At 50.3% G+C, this 16,707-nt stretch overlaps 1 protein-coding gene across 6 annotated transcripts; it reads right to left on the reverse strand.

The window, feature by feature from the left end:
• Positions 1–3,045: 3,045 nt before the first annotated feature.
• Positions 3,046–14,967, reverse strand: LOC116454425 (ficolin-1-like). Of its 6 annotated transcripts, none has more exons than XM_032131032.1 (9): positions 14,768–14,967; positions 13,856–13,987; positions 13,069–13,122; positions 11,121–11,156; positions 9,731–9,766; positions 7,833–7,960; positions 7,278–7,419; positions 6,616–6,750; positions 3,046–4,434 (listed from the first exon to the last, which is right to left on the reverse strand). In XM_032131032.1, the coding sequence occupies exons 1-9, from the start codon at positions 14,844–14,846 to the stop codon at positions 4,187–4,189; spliced, it is 990 nt and encodes a 329-aa protein (XP_031986923.1). In that variant the 5' UTR covers positions 14,847–14,967; the 3' UTR covers positions 3,046–4,186. The 6 variants fall into 6 exon arrangements, with proteins under 6 accessions (XP_031986923.1, XP_031986922.1, XP_031986918.1 ...); XM_032131031.1 differs by having other exon boundaries at positions 13,856–13,918; positions 14,768–14,918; XM_032131027.1 differs by having other exon boundaries at positions 7,278–7,407; positions 13,856–13,969; positions 14,768–14,918.
• Positions 14,968–16,707: the final 1,740 nt, after the last annotated feature.

The raw sequence follows: 16,707 nt of genomic DNA on the forward strand, positions 1-16,707 counted from the left end.
GGCGAGCGGCGCGCGCGCTGCGGCTCCGTGCTGGCGGCTCGGGCCGGCCGCTGCCCTGCTCCGCTGCCCTGCCCTGCTGCCCCCCCTGCCCTGCTCCGCTGCCCTGCCCTGCTGCCCCCCTGCCCTGCTCCGCTGCCCTGCCCTGCTCCGCTGCCCTGCCCTGCTCCCCTGCCCTGCTCCGCTGCTCTGCCCTGCTGCCCCCCTGCCCTGCTCCGCTGCCCTGCCCTGCTGCCCCCCTGCCCTGCTCCGCTGCCCTGTCCTGCTGCCCCCCTGCCCTGCCCCCCTGCCCTGCTCCGCTGCCCTGCCGCCCCCCTGCCCTGCCCCCCTGCCCTGCTCCGCTGCCCTGCTCCGCTGCTCTGCCCTGCTGCCCCCCTGCCCTGCTCCGCTGCTCTGCCCTGCTGCCCCCCTGCCCTGCTCCGCTGCCCTGCCCTGCTGCCCCCCTGCCCTGCTCCGCTGCCCTGCTCCGCTGCCCTGCTCCCCGGCCCTGCTCCCCGGCCCTGCCCCCCTGCCCTGCCCCCCTGCCCTGCTCCCCTGCCCTGCTCCGCTGCCCTGCTCCGCTGCCCTGCTCCGCTGCCCTGCCCTGCTCCCCGGCCCTGCTCCCCGGCCCTGCTCCCCGGCCCTGCTCCCCTGCCCTGCTCCCCGGCCCTGCTCCGCTGTCCCCCTGCCCTGCTCCGCTGCTCCGCTGCCCTGCTCCGCTGCCCTGCCCCCCTGCCCTGCTCCCCTGCCCTGCTCCCCGGGCCGGGCCGTCGCGCCACCTGCCGAGCCTCCCGGGTGGACGGGGGTGCCAGTGTGTACTGCACAGGCTAAAAAGGCAGCAGTTGTGGGAAGCTGGTCCTGTAATTGCAATGAGGCTGTAATAAATGGTTAAAAGTTTTTCTTTTGGTTAAAAAGTAGTTAATAGTTACTTGTAATACACAGTTAATAAGTTGATTATTATTGCGAGTGTACGGGTGTAATGCTGCTATGTGATCGCTAGATGGTGACACCAAATGGGGGAAGAGTGGTAGGTCTACAGAAAAGTGGAGAATGTTCTGGAATGTTCTTAAGATGACTTCATGGTTTATGATGTAAACATCTTGAAGGATTATTGGTTAGAGGGCAAACCAATCACTCGACGCCCCAGAGATTGATGGAGCTGAACGCCAATGAGGACCCTAGCAACGAGCCACCAGAGGGAGGATCGGAGCTCCACCAATCATAACATCAGAGGGACTATAAAACGGCCCTGGGGCTCAGCCCCCGCGTGGTGGGGTCTTCCTGAGGAACCTGAGTCCGAAGGAATGCCCTGTGCGTCACACTGTTGTCTTTTTCTGGTTTGTCGCGTGGAGCCTGCGCTTATCCTGGGTTCCCACTCTCAGCGGTTAACAAATAAACGAGTTGACTTTTCCTTTAAAAGTCTCAGCCTCGTTTACAACAAGGCAAAGGTTACTTGGCCACTCCATCCTGTGTACACTTAGGTCAGAGCTAAGAGAAGGGGGCACCCTCTCCCCGATCAGGTGTTTGTTGTGGTCTGTCCCAGGCACACGTTCGTGCCATTGCATAAAAAGCAGGACCAGAGAGCTGAGCCAGCTGAAAAGGAGGTCTGCTTTTCTCCTGTTGAATTAATTTTCTGAGGGAGTGGTCTTCAGGTCTGGCTCACAGGACTGCCCGTGCAGAGGCCCCTGCCAGCCCAGGAGGGAAGGCAGGGGCAGCTGAAGCAGGGGAAGGTGAGGGCGTGCCTTCAAGCAACAGCTGGATTTCTTCAGGGTTGCAGAATTGGTGTAGCCCAGGAGAATGCTGTGGGATAGTCAGTCGGGGATGGGAGCAGAGGTTAATGATTTACTAAGAATTGATTTGTTAGAAGCAATGCATGGCACTTGCCCAACACTTAACTGTGCCTACCAAAGCAGGATGAGAAGATACGAGACTATTGATAAGGCGAAGGAATCTTGACCAAAGATCCTGTTTTTAACCTAAAACTAACTCAAACCGGTCTTGAAGTTTGGGCTTGGGCCAGGGGCATAAAGAGTGTGCGCAGGGAGGAGTGAAAAGTTTAGGATGAGGAAGACCCTTTACTTCATCTGAGGAAGACTCTTATTTCATCTCGGAGACCCCTGCCCAAGACCACCAGACGACACTGTGCAAGCGCAACGCGGATGTAAATGACTTTTGGGCTCATTGTAATACGAAACGAGGCTGGGCGGGGCTAGGTAATTAATATGTATAGGTGTATTGGGAAACTCAATGAATATGGAACTTGTAACCCGATAAATACCAAGCTGAATGCAGCTGTCGGCATGCATGGCTTTGGAGGAGCTATCCTGTATGTGTCCCAGTGCTGGAATAAACACACCTACTTTACTAATTCCAGTAGTGGAGTCTTTCCCGCTCATCAATAGGTGTCTTGTTTCAGTGAGACTGTGATGTGAAAGGCTGCAATGTCTGACTGGGAAAACCTTGCCATAGTCTTTGGTTTGGTATGGTGGACATCAGAAGAAAGGTTTGACCTTGTCTTTTGCTGCTGCTATCCCTGTAAAGTCCTGAGTGGATGTTTCTGGGGCTGTGCTAGCTGCTGCCTTGAGCCAGAGCTCAGCATGACGGCACTGGAGGGACAGAGAAGCCAGATCCCTGTGGAGTGCAGGGAGCTGGGAGTGGCACAGCGCTGAGCCTTGTGTGCGGGTGGCATCATGCAGGTTGCGCCAGCCAGGTGACCAAGTGGTAATGTCAGTCCACGTGCAGGCTTGCCAAAAGCTGCACAAAGTGTTGTTACAGCACCAGCCTCCCGATAAGATTCTTCAGGAGGTGAGGTTTGGAGGCACTGTAATAATGATGTGGCAGTTCACTTAGGAGTGATGTGGCTGCACTGCTCAGCCGGGCAAGCTGCTGCAAGATGCTGGGGCTAGGCTGCACAGAGCGTGACCAGCGTGAGACTGGCTCTGTTGGCCACCCCTGCTCTCTGGACCAACATCGTGCAGAGGTGGCAGACTGTGGCTCTGCACTTCTCTGCTCGGACACACACTTCCTTGTGTAACTGAAAAGGAGTAAACTGAGACAGGACCCAGCAAGTGGGGAGGTGCAAACCCTCAGGTTTATTTTTTAGCACACTGTTGACCTGCTGTGGTGGACTGAGTGACCTCCTCACTTTTCTCACCCACAAGGTTTGGATTAAGTCTTGTAGGGCTGGAGCTGCCCTTCCTACATATCTGTGCAATATGTAGTGAAATAAAGCCGGGACCATTAGGAACATGACAGAAAGAGATATTCTATTTCCACTTGTCTCTGTCTGTCCCCGCAGTGAAGAGTTAGCAATCAGCCCTCCTGTGTCAGCTGTGGGGAGGAGTTCCAGCAGCACGAGCACAGGAAGAAGAGACCCAGTGACTTGGAGATGCTCTAGTGTCTTGGTACCACACATGCTGCTGAACAGCCTGTTTTGCATGCAGCTCTTGGTCCACAGCAGCTAATGAGATCTAGAAACATGCCCGGAAGAGCGGCTAAAGCTGGCTCTGGGCCTAGCTGCAGCTGTGTCCCAGTGGGAAGTGCTGAGCAACTCTGCTGTGGTTCCAGGAGCTGAGGTCCCACCTGAGGTCCTTGAACACTTGGGGAGGGAAGGGGGAAACTGGTAGTACTGGCAGCCCTGTGCTCAGCCCTGGACGCTCAGCCCTGGAAGCTCAGTCTTTTCCATGCTGTTCTACATCGTGGCTCCATCACAGCCTGCAGGGAGAGTGGGACAGGTCAGGAATTCAGTGCCTTTCAGACGGCTCTTGGGTCCAACAGAAAGAGGCTGAAAGTATATTGGAGGCTTCATATACATGGATTAGACTAGAAATTACCAGTAATTACCATTTAGGGTAATAATATCAGAGAGCTTTACTGAGCTGCACTGGCCCCACCCATCAGTTGGTCTTTAAATCAAGGTAATGCACTTTTCAGAAGAAGATGCTTGGGCTCAGTCAGCATCAGTGAGGCTGCTGGAGGTAGTCAGGGTGGGAGTGAGAGGGTGAGAGTAAGCAGCAGGGTCTGGTGCTTACAGGAGGAGCTCAAACCAGCACTGGTATCTTCTGGCTTCAAAAATCCTGCTCTAGGCAGAAGGCACAACCTGTAATATCCTTCCGGGTCCATTTTTGTCCCCAGACAACATTATATTTTGTGTCTTCTCTTGATTGGTGAGTGGCACCTCTTGGAGCTTATCAGGCACCCTCTTGCCACGTTAAACTGGCCTGAACTTCATTTCCGTTCGCTTATAGGAGTAGTGGTATTCTTTGCCTGTCTTCCAGTTGATGCCATCAGCATAGCTCCCATGTGGACCCATCCAGTACATCCCATTCAAGTTGGAGTAATGGCAGTCATTGTACCACCACGCTCCCTTGTATTCTGTGGCACAGTTAAAGGAGCTCATGTCATTGTCCTGATCTGTTGTTGAAAATGGCATGTCCCTGTGGTACGAGAAAGAGTCTCCTGCAGAGAGCACACATTGACAGTTACTGCAGTAGGAATCATAAACGGGACCCTGACGTGTCTGTGCACCCTTGCAGGGCACCAGCGGCCCTTGCCAGGTGCAAGGCAGATTGTATAAAACCTGCTCGGTTGCACAGATTTCCTTCTTGTCTTGGTGTCATAGGTTAGCAAGCATAGTCCCGGAAGGGACATCCTTGCTAAGGGGTGCTTACAGTTTCCTCTGGGAACTGATAGAACCTATCAGCTGGCCAGTTTGAATATGGACAATTCTCTAAGCCACTTAAAGTTGTGACCACCTCTGTGATCCACATTTAAGAATAGGCAAACTCCCCCTCCAAGCTCTCTCTCGTTTCCAGTGCTGGGACAGGTGGCTGCGGGCCCCATGTGGGGGCCAGCGGGCCCGGCCAGGCCCTGCTTGGGCCGGGCTGGGCTGGGCCACGGCCATCCTGGAGCCGATGGACCTGTTCCAGCCATGGAACCCCCCCCACTGCCTTGCCGTGGGCAGCCGGAGCGGCTCGGCTCTTCCCCCTCTCCACTGTGATAAGAAAAATTCAACATTCCAGCTGCAAAGCTGCAAGGCCGAGGTGAGATTAACCCTTTTATTGCTGTGAAGAGCTGAAAACCTGAGGGAAGAGAGAGAGGAGATGCTTAAAGCTGAAATTCTGTTGTGAAGCTATGATATATCAGAGTATCCCGTTGTAATTTCATGAAGATACGGGGGGTGGAGTGTTCAACTCGTAAGCAAAAGCACCTGCACTGAGATAGGCAGATGCTGACGCAGCTGTAATTTCATGAGAAGTTTGGACAGGGAGAGATGAACCAGATGAGGACTTTTTTGCTCCAAACGGGAAAGGAGAAGACCTCAGTCCCTAGAGATGCTCCCAGAGATAGTCCTAACGATGAAGATGAGGAAGACCCTTTGCTCCCAGGGAAGGAGAAGGGCCTCTGTTTTTGTTCCTGAACGGCTCAACCTTAAAATTGTACTCCAAAACACTTCAAGAGTGGACCCTCGAAAGCAGTTGCGGGAAAAGCTGCAAGTCGGGGGAAAGGACTCACACGCAGGCAGAGAGACTCCTCTTCCTAAATGGACTGAACAATATTTGGAAGTGGGCGGCTGTCTCGTTGTGATAATGTTTTCATAGCACGAGCAAGAAGAGACTTCTCTTTCTAAATGGACTGAACAAGGTTATTATGGAAGTGGTAAACAGACTGAACATCTCAAGGGTTGTCTTTTTACATTGTCAGTGGGAGAAGGGAGGAAGGTGGGGGGAGGAGGAGAGTTCTGAAGGTGGTATAATTCTTTTTTTCCCTCTTTTAGGTCTGTTAATAAACTTCTTTATATTCTTTCAAGTTTGGTGCCTGCTTTGCATTTCTCCTAATTCTTATCTCACAGCAGATAAACAGTAATGAGTATTTTGGACCAAACCACTACACTAAATTGGTGTTTCTGCCCGGTTACAAACCGAACCCGCGACACTTGGACAAAAGAAGTATCCTGAGCTCTGCTAAAACACATGGAAAATTTATCTATGCCTGTGAATCAAATGGGCCAGATATTCTCACAGGTACACAGGTGTCACTTCTCTTGCAATGCTCAGGTTCTCTGCGGACACACTGAGGTCTGAATTACCAGACAGGGTTGCAGTGTACAAAGCCACATAAACCCAGAGCACTGCTCTCTCAGGTGTTGATTTCACTCATTCCTGAATGATGGATATTGAATTTTGAAGATTTGTTTACTTTAAAAAAAAAAAAACAACAAAACATCAGGTATTAAGAGGATGGAGTGCTGATGCTGGAAGTGTTGAACAGCACCGCAGCCCTGGAAATGCCAAACCTCATGGGCAAATGTCTCCTGCCAACATAACCAAAAGCAGAACTTGACCTGGCCGCTGCAGAGCTGTTGGAAAGGTCAATTGGATTGGGTGCTGCTCAGGAGCAGGCTCATTTGTTGTTAAACCATATGGCTGGGCTTGTAGGTAGCGCTCTGAGTCACACTTCTTTGGGCGATGGGTGTCCCCCTCCATCTCTGTACCCAGAGGTCCCATGGTCAGTTTTAAAAAAATTGACCCAAAATGTAGCTGATACAAGGAGTTTGCATGATACATCTCTGCATAGAAGCTGAACACTTCTGAAATGCTCTAGGAAACAGACTTTCCCAGTGATCTGCCTCAAACTTACCGGCGTTTCCACCAAGGAAGTCTCCTAGCACCAGTCTGTATTTCTCTGACTCTCCTAAAACTCTGAACGAAGCATACTTGGCAAAATAGTAGTTGTTCTCAAAGTCTCTCAGGTCAATGAGGAGTTCACAGGGTCCTAGAAGAGAAGACGGACAGCAGTGGTGCAGGGCGGATGGTGGGTATGCCGCTGGATTTCAGGGTGGAGTGTTTAATGAACTGTGAGCTAACATGAGAGGAGCTTCCACTACTTGAGAGATTTTGATTTATTTAAAATTCCTGCAGAGCCTTCTATGCCTTTGATGGTTTTCTAAGGAAGCACCTTTTCAGATACGATATTGGGTGGTTATGGGCAGGAGTCCTGCACACAGCTCTAATTCCAAGGCTGTGTGTGGACAAGACAATGCCATCACAACCAGTCCAAGTAGGAAGATGTGTTAGCCTGTGTCCAGGGTAGATCATGCAGCCAGCTCATTCTCTTCCCTGACTTCTAGTCTTGCTTTTCTTTAGAGTGCAATTTCCTGTATGCCATGGGCTGCAAGAGCCTGCATCCTGTTTGGGATTAACAGTGGGGGCCTCAGATGGCTATGAGAAGCTCAGAGGTCTACAATGGCCCAATGTGGTACAGCTCTCATGGCCCCAGCCTGGGAGGGAGGCAGACCTTACCCAGAGAGGTGAGGAAGTGGATGTTGTCATTCCCCATCCAGAACTCCGTCAGCTGGTTGCCAAAGCCTCGTTTGTATGAATCCCAATCTCGCAAGAAGTTCACTGACCCATCCCAGCGCCTCTGAAAAACCTGAAAGAGACCCTCAGCCCCACCAGCCCATCCCTCACTCAAAAGCATCCACAGCACCTGGGGGACACGCCTACCATGGTAAATGCTTCCCCTGCATCAGGACACGCCTGTGGCTGTCTGGGGAGCAAACCCCACAAGAATCCCTTGCTCAAGGATCTCTTCCCTATGCCCTTGGAAATGAGGAGGAAATGATTTGCTGATTTAAGCAGGCAGTGGGTCTGTGGCACTCAGCCTGCTTCCAGAGACAAGTCCTGGGGGAATCCCCTACGTCCAGAGGGATTCACTCTGGCTTGAGGACGTGAACCTCAGCTGTTCTCAGCTGTGTGTTTTCCTCCCTTTTGTTTTCTATTTTTGAGCCATCCTTTGCAGCTGTAACAAAAATCACTGTAGGAACATATAAACCTCCCTCTCCTCATCCTACTCACAATCCATCCCCCACCATCCGTGTCCATGTCGCAGAAGACAGTGGTGGCATTGCAGCCTTGGGGGTAGATTGTGTACCAGCCACTCAGAATCCTCCCTTTGGCCAACAGTTCTTGGCAGTTCCTGGGTTCTGTGCAAATCAAAGAGATCAAGTGGAAAGAGTTATAATGTGTTTACTGATCCAGGGAGCCTTGAGCCTTTGAGCCCTCTAGCACCCAGCTGGCTCTTTGTACTGCAGGATCCTAATGTAGAGCTGCTGGGAACCAAACCCTGCCATGGCTTCTGAGTCCATATGTTGCATGGGAGATGGGCACCTTCTAAGAAAGAGATGGTCTAAGGTGCCAAGACTCCTTTCATCTGCAATGACTTTTGGGGGTCTGGATGATGGAGCTGCTCTGAAAAGGATGACAAACTCATGATCCAGGATTTTGTCCCAGCTCCAGAATGCATGCAGGGCACAGAGAGTGTGTGGGTAATTGACAGCAAAGGAGTTAGTGACACAGAGAGCTCCCTGTGATGCAGTGAATAGTGTTCAGCTCATCCTCTATGGGTTGAATCATAGAATCACCCACTGGTTTGGGTTGGAAGGAACCGTAAAGCTCATCTCATTCCACTCCCTGCCATGGGCAGGGACACCTTCCAATAGACCAGGTTGCTTCAAGCCCTGTCCAAAACTGGCCCCGGACATTTCCAGGGATGGGCAGCCACAGCTTCTCTGGCCAGCCTGTGCCGGGGTCTTACCACCTTCTGAGTAAAAAATCTCCTCCTAATATCTAATCTAAATCTCTCCTCTTTTAGCTGTAAGTTGTTCCCCATTGTTCTGTCACTGCCCATGTAAAGTCACTCTCCAGCTTTTTTATAAGCACCCTTTAAGTACTGGAAGGCCACAATGAAGTCTCCCCAAGACACACAACTCTTTTGAATATGTACATTTATATATATGTATACATATACATATATGTATATGTTACGTATACTTTTTTTCCCTCCCCAAAACCATACCTGCTGATCAAAGTTCAGATTCACAGGTGACTGAATGGCCCCTATCAGACATCCCAGCCTACAGCTGCATCAGTAGCTGTTGTAGGGAAAGCCTGGGGACATGATCAGAGATGGTGGTGTTGGTGGTGCAGGTGTCCCAGCATGCTGTGTGTGATACATGGATACACAGCTGTACCGGGCTATCTTGTGACCTCCCTAGCAGGGAGATGGTCCTGGACTTGGCCTTTTCCTTTTTAGTCAAATGTTTTACATGCCCAGAGAATTGTCTGGGGCAGCAAGGGACCAGTTCAGTGGCATCCCAGTCTGTCAGGTATTACAGCAGCTTTGATCTTGCACGTTATTGTGGCCCTACAGCACCCAGTTGTAGCCAGAGCAGGTTGTAGCTCTCCTTTAACTTTAGCTCATGGAGACAGATGGAGCAACTGAAACTTGTTTCTTTTATTTTTCTTTTCTTCCAATGATTAAGTTAATCTGAGCTCTATCACACACACGAACTCCACAAGTACTAAAGGTGCCACTGCAAGTGCAGGGGTGTAACTGCCTTTGAAGTAGCCACATGTCCATACAGCTGTTTCTAGTGGTTTCATCTTAAAAATCAGGACACCGAGTCTCTGAAAAACTCAGACAGACCTCCTCCAGGACACACAGAGGACAGGACATTTAAGTAGTGCTCAGAGGACATGACTTTCCCAGCATGGCTAGAGTACAGAGTAGACCTACAGAAGCTCCATGTGTCTGTGAGAAGCAAAGACAACAGTGATATTTCCTACCTCCATCCTTCAATGTCACTCTAAGCTTGTTTTTATTCCTATCCTGTCCTGACTTCTGGTGCAGGTAGTCCACCACCATCCACTCTGCAAAGCTGACCAGTGTCATGAAGACCTAGGATGAAACTCACCCCATATTTCTGGAAATCCAGGCTCTCCTTTTGTTCCTGTTGGACAAACAATACCATCAACTGCTCTCCGCCTTCCACACCCAGCAATCCCCTTCCCCAGTACTTTCCATTTGCCCAGACAAATCCTGCTGCACTGGAGAGCTGTGATGTTAGAGGAAGTGCTTGGCTCATCTGTGCCAAGCAAATGAAAGGCATAGAGAAACCAGGCAGGAAGAGCTGCTCAATATAAGCTGTCCTGGCTGCTACCAGGCCCACCAGAGGAGACCCACCAGCCCATCTGCACAGACCCAGGAAAGCACAGAGAGGCAGGTGGGAACCCAAGTCACAAATCCCTGTAACTACAGCAATGACACTCAGCAGCTTCAGACACTGGGAAGAGCTCTCCAGGTTGACCAGGAGGTACATGGGGTGGCCACTGGGGGGGTGCACTATATATATATATATATATATATATATATACACACACATATATATATACACACACATGCACAATGAGCAGCAGCATTTGCCTCTCTTGGCCTGTTGGACCTGGCATGATCTGTTTCCTGCTGGCATCTGTTTTAGGGCTTAGAGGTCCAAATGGTGAGACTGATGCAAGACGTGTCTCTGTTGGACCTGGCTGCTCTGCCTGCTGCTGCCCAGCCCATGGAGCTGCGTACCAACAGTTTGTGCCAGTGAGTCCCATTGGGCTGGGACATGTGGAATAGGAGTGGGTAAGTGTGGGAAGGGGGAAGAAATGCACCTTGGGAAGGCAGAGTTACAAGTCCCGTGAGGGGAATGACTGCTGCTGGCACAGAGCTTCAGCCAGTGGTTTGGGAGCAGCAGTGACAAACTGGAGCACTAGAACTGTCTGCCAGGCCAGCGGTGTTGGACCCAGTGATTGCCAGCCAAACTCCAGAGAGGGAAGCCATAGTGAAGACAGTGCTCAGTGGTGCCTGCCTGTGGTCCTTGCATGCAGGATGTTGGCACAAGGGAAAAATCCATGTTTTCCTACTACCTTATTGCTAGTGCTGGTAGGGACATGTTCCTCTGGCACTAGCAGCAACTGAATTTCATTTGAGCCTCTGCATTTTGTCACAGCATTGGAGTATTAAGAGCTCTGCCCAAATCTGGCTGGTCCTGCAGCTGTGCGGTTTCTGCAGCTGCTGGTGCCAGGTGGCAGCACCAGCTGCCCGAGCTGCGGACAGCACCCGTTGCTGAACATCTGGTTTGGGAGTGGGACTACCCACAGCACCTGGCCCAGGGTGGAGCCTATGATAAGGTATAGCTGTCACCAAATAGCCCCATCCAGTCTCTATAACTGCTCCCATCTGGTGGGTTGTACCAGAACAGCACTGGGTGGAAGTTTACAAAGTAGCTCACATGATAAATTTAGCATAGCATGATTTACCTTTCAGACCTGGGAAGCCAGGCTCTCCAGCTGCTCCTACAAAACACAAGAGGAAAATGCTCATCACAGTCTATCCAAGGCAAATGAATTACTGTGGCTCCTCAGGTGGCTGCTTCAGCCCCTCTGTATGTCCCAAATGTACAGGAGAGGCTGCCAAGAGGTGCAAAGCTACAGTGCTCGACTGAGTGTCCCAGGTGGTCCTGCTGCCCCAGCCTAGCTGCTCTCTTGATCAGCAGTATCTCTCAGGAACAGCAGGAAGAGCAGGATACAGAAGAGAGAGGACTGCTGTTCCATCTCCTGGAATGTATGGGGGATTCACAGTTCCATTTCAGTGACTTTCTCTGGGGGCTTTCTGTTTACAGTCAGGCACTTGTGAGATTTCGATCAATAACTGCTTTTTCAGTGGGTTTGTCCATCTCCTGCTGGAGCTTCAGTTCAACTCTTGGGTGCTTTTGGCCGGGTAATAGCTTCATACTCAGCATGTAAAAGGGGTGTCTTCCCTGCTAGCCAGTTCCCTGCTGCTCAGTTCCTATGGTTCCCTTGTGCTGGGAGCTGGATTCTTTAGAAGAGGTACTTTTCCAGTATTTGCAGTACATGTCCTGCTGAAGGTCCTAAGCAAGGTTGAGTGGTGAAAACCAGTTTCTCAACAGACATCATCCTCTTCAGGGGTTCATCCCATTACAAAGAAAACCTCATCCTCTGCCATTCTTTGATCAAGTGGGCACTGCGCACTGAGTCAAAGCCTGGAGGCTGCTGAAAGCAGTGATGTGCTGAGGCCTGAGCAGCAGGCCTAAGCCAGAGGTGATGTATAAGATGGATCCTGGGCATTGTGTGACTAACACCATCAGTATTATTTAGCTATAAATAGATGACAACGACTATGCTAGCTGTTTATAACCTTATGTAGTTATCTGCAAGAAATGTATGATTTTAAGAAACTTTTCCAACTGACATGAATAGAGGCTTGTTTGTAGGGTATTGTAGTGGTTTGGTCCAAAATACTCATCACTGTATTTTAGGTATTTTAGGGGAAAACCCTCCCAGCCAAGGCCTGGGCTCTAGCCAAGTCCTGGCCCTGGCTAATCAGGAAGAGTGCCATCAGACCCAGGTGTTTTCATGCTAAAAATATAATCAAGTCACTTTGACTTGCTGATTTGGGCCTATAAACACTGGACTCCCTTTCAGGGCGAATTTGGAGACCTCACCTATGGGTGGATGCACTGCATGGGGTTTTCCCAATTGCTGGGAAGGGTTCTCCACGTCCTCTCTGCGAAACGGGGCTCCCCAGCGACTGCAGGCTCTGGATGATGGTAAAGTATTTAGGCAATTGGTGATGCATCTTTCTCAATCACTATCCTGTCTCTCGTATAGTAATGATTAGGTTCATCACCTTGCTTATTTTTGCCTTGTTGCCTAAGCCAAGCATGTAGTTTTATCGAATGAATCATTTTACTTTTGTGTTGCCTTAATATTCATAGTAAAATAAGACCATTCTTTCCATTGGTGTCTGTGTCCTTTAAATTGCCCCTGTCAATTGGCAGAACAAGCACTCAGCATAGTGCCTCTGCATCAGGCCTCTGGGCTGAAGCTCCACAGAGAGCTCCAAAGCTCCTGAGAGCTGGGGGGCGTTTGGGCAGGCTTGTTGTGCTGGAGGCAGGTTAGGGTAGGAGTGGGGTATGGGGAGGAGTCTGATTTTAGGGGGCTGGTAAGTGTCAGTGGGAAATTTTGAGAAGAGTGGTATCTTCCTCTGTCCCACTCAAGGACACTGTTTCTAGTGCTCACTCCATGCAAGAGCCATACCCCCGAATCAGTCTTTTCCTATGCTACTTCAGTGCCATTTCTTAGCCTGTGGCCAGCCCTGCAGTTCATCTCTGTAGACCCAGTCTCCCAAAGCATGTCCTGAGCTTGGGGGCATTTACAGATTAGAACTGCATATGTTACGCATTACCTTTTGCACCAGGTGGTCCTGCTTTCCCGGGGAATCCCTGGTCTCCCATTTCTCCTGCAAAGAAAGACTCATTTTGTATGTGCACATTACAAACTGCCCGGGGGGGTCACAGAAGTCTGGGCAACGGGGCCTTGGCCTTCACAGAAACGAGGGAGCTGCATTTTGTTAACTAGACTCAGTCCTGCAACATAGTTTACACTTTTACCTTACTCCTTTTTTTCTATTGGAGCCTTACTACAGTGGTACTGCCATTTTCAGCCTTAATTTGCAGTTCACATACGAATTCTTATGACCTTTGTACATCGTGGAGCTGTTCACAGATTTTGCTGTGGTGGATCAGCTTGCTCAGCTGATGTGATTCACCTTCTCTTGAGGTGGCTATGAAAACTCTGAAGAACTCCCATCTCCCTTGCTCCCCGGAATAGGGGTTGCCAGTACATTTCGCAAACTTCCCCAGAAAACAGGCAGGAGCACCTCAGCCACCCTCCCACCCAGACCGTTCAATAAAGACCCATAAAATAAATGGATGATTTTCTGTAGAAGAAACGAATGAGACACTTCACACCCCAAGATCACTTCAGGCTTGTGACAGGACTCAAGGAAGAAACAGGTCACTCCACGTGTAGCAGCATATGTCTAATTGGGGTGTTTTCCACTCCAATTCTCCAGTTCCTCACAGCAGCCAGTGCCAGGCCAGCAACTGCTCCAGCCTCAGCTTGCTTCCCCTGCCCAAAGCAACAAAACCACCTTGTATCACAGTGCTCATCACTGGCTTTGGGGGCCTCACCTTTTCTTCCTGGGAGACCTGGTTCTCCTTTTGGGCCAGAGACACCTGGGATCCCTGGACATCCTTGAAGAATGGCAAGTCGGTCAGCATCACCCAGTCCCACTATTCTCACCTCTGAGAAATGAAGAGAGTCTTTGTGGAGATTATTAGGGCTCTGAAATGTCTTGGAGAGGAAACCAAACCCTTTGAATCTGAGGAACAGTGCAATCAAAAGCAATGAGTGTGGAAGTTTGGGGGTGTTGTATGGATTGACAGATGGCATTGAGGATCTCACCTATTAGAGGAGCCAGACTCTGCACCTCTCTGGCTTCAGGGGAGTTCAGTGGGAGAGGAGGCTAATATATATGACATTGCATGCATGACAAATATACTGTAGCTTAATAAAACAAAAGCTGAGAGGTGCCCCAATGGAGTATAGACAGCAGAGTAAGTGACACTGATGGATCTGTGGACAGTAAGGGCAAGGGTTCTTCTGAATTTCCTGATGGCAGGCCTGTTTGAAATTCCCCCGTGGCCTTCTTGAGGAATGCAGACAGAACACTGTGCCCGCACAGCATCCCAGGCTGATCCTTTGTATTGCTCTGTATCCTTTGGTAGCTGTACCAAGGCCCTACTAACAAAAAACCCTAACCGGGGGGGAAAACCTCACCGGAGACTCTCTGTTCCTAGAGATCCCACTGGTGAGGGAATGATGTTACATCACTAGTTGGAGCCAGCAGCTTTCTTAAGCGGCTGCTGAGACTTCCGCCTCCCCCTTACTCTCCTCCCACCTGCAGCTGAATTTTAAAAAGCATAGAAGTAAAAAAAGTCATATGGTACTTCTCCCCCTCCCTCCCCAAGCTCCTTCTCTTATCAGGGGAGATGAAACAGGCCATCTCAGTGAGACAGCAGTAGTATTTGTGCTCTACTCACCTGAGCAGGTGTCCTCAGCATCACAAATAGTCACTTTTAGGCTGAGCAGTATCAGGAGGGCTGGGGCTGCCCTCCCCATAGCCAGCGCTACTCTCTGCACAGCTCCCCTCAGCCGCCTCTCGGGTGCTGCGGTCAGCACTGACCCATCCAAGCGTTTTATATCTAACAAACAGCCTCGCTGTAAGCTCCACCTCTGCACTTGCCCACTGGCTGCTCTCAGGTCTGCAGCCTGGCTGGGTCTCAAGCTGTTTCGCAGATAAGCCGCTTTCCAAAAGTCTGACGGGAAAGTTCTTGCCTGGCCGCCCCAGCCCGCCTCACCTCTGTGCTCCGCAAATTTCGGATGCCTTTCCCGTCTCCTATTGTGTTTCTAGAGAAAATGAACTGGCAAAACCATATTTACCTAAGTGTAGACAGCTTCCGTCATCCTGCCTGCTAGTAGCCCTTTATGAAGAAGAGAACTTACTGTGTAGATGGGGAAACTGAAGCACTGGGAGTCAAAAGCCCAAGTTCAGCTGAGGCCAGTGGCAGAGAGGATACACAGTCTGGCTCACACTCCAGTGCTCTTCCTGCCCGTCAGCCCAGCACCACTTCTCAGCCCTTCAGGCTTCCCTTTGTACATGATTCATGAATGATGGAGTTCAAACTCAGGGAAGGGTAGGTACACAGAGCATGTTTGATTTTTTTCCCCCCCCCAACTCTTCATTGTACTAGCGAGCAGGATTTCTGGTTTCTTTCACCCTGTACTTTGCTTATTTGTGGCAGCGTTACTAGAGGTCCACTCTGCTTCATCAAGTCTGAACCCCATATTACTTTTAGACCCAGAGCCTGTGAAGTTTATGAATTTTAGTAGAGGGCAGAACTTAAGTTTTTCCTCCTTATCGTTACATCCCAGTTCAGAGGAGACTGATTTCTTGGAGCCTTTCCCCCAGGATATCAGAGGCAGAACACAGCTCCCCCTCAAGCACTTCTATCATAAGGTGCCTCTAACAGCCCAACTTCCCATGATACGTGACAGTTTGATGTTAAGCAAATGGAAGAAAGCGAGGGAGAGGTAAGTATTGGATTGTCACTTAAATTCTTTGTGCCCCATATAGCCCAGACATGAACACACTCATATGCAGACTCTTATTCATGTATATAATAATATAAAGTAATAACCCAGTAGACATCACAGTCATTTTAACTCCTAAGAAACAATTCTGGCAGAGAAATGCACACCTTACTTTCCTTTTCCCATCTGGAAAAATTGCAGGAAAATCAGGGGAATTGTGATGAGATGGGCTGCATTCAAGTTTGGGATTTGCTTTACATGGGGAAAAAGCATCTCACTTGTAGCAACTGCTACAACAACTGCTATGTTGCAGTTCTTGGGAAAAAATGAGATCAGGTCCTTTCTTCCTTCAGAAAGAAGCCTCCCAAAAGGAAAGAGAAAAGGATTGGCAGGTGCTAGGGAAGGAGAGATCTGTGCAGGGCAGCTCTAGGGTGGCTGGGAACTGTACACCTCTCTTTTCTCATTGGTACAGCCTGTGCTGTCCATCTGCAATGGACTGGTGTCTGGACCACGGGGCAAGTGGAGGTGATGTAGAGCCAGCCCCTCGCACTGAGAAGCTCCTGCCTGGTGCCTCTGCTCTCTTTGTGGAAACAGGGAAAAAAAAAAAAGGGGGTTGCCCAGCTTTTTCCAAGCACTCCATTAGCAGCATCCAGCCCTGGGTTGGGCTGAGAATGCATGTTATGCAGGCAGCCGCGATGTATCTGTCCAGCACTGATGCATCCCTCTAAGTGTTACTAGCTGTGGGCTCCATCCAGCCTGGGGGACACCAATATCTCCCCATTCTCATCTGGGAAAGCAGCAGTGTCCTTGTTGATGTAGCTACTTTTGGGAGCTGGGAGGAAACTGCCAATAAACAAGCTTAGTCCGAAGTGGGTCAGACTCCTGAGGG

Source organism: Corvus moneduloides, chromosome 21 (genome assembly GCF_009650955.1).
Source record: "Corvus moneduloides isolate bCorMon1 chromosome 21, bCorMon1.pri, whole genome shotgun sequence".
Lineage (NCBI taxonomy): Eukaryota > Metazoa > Chordata > Aves > Passeriformes > Corvidae > Corvus > Corvus moneduloides.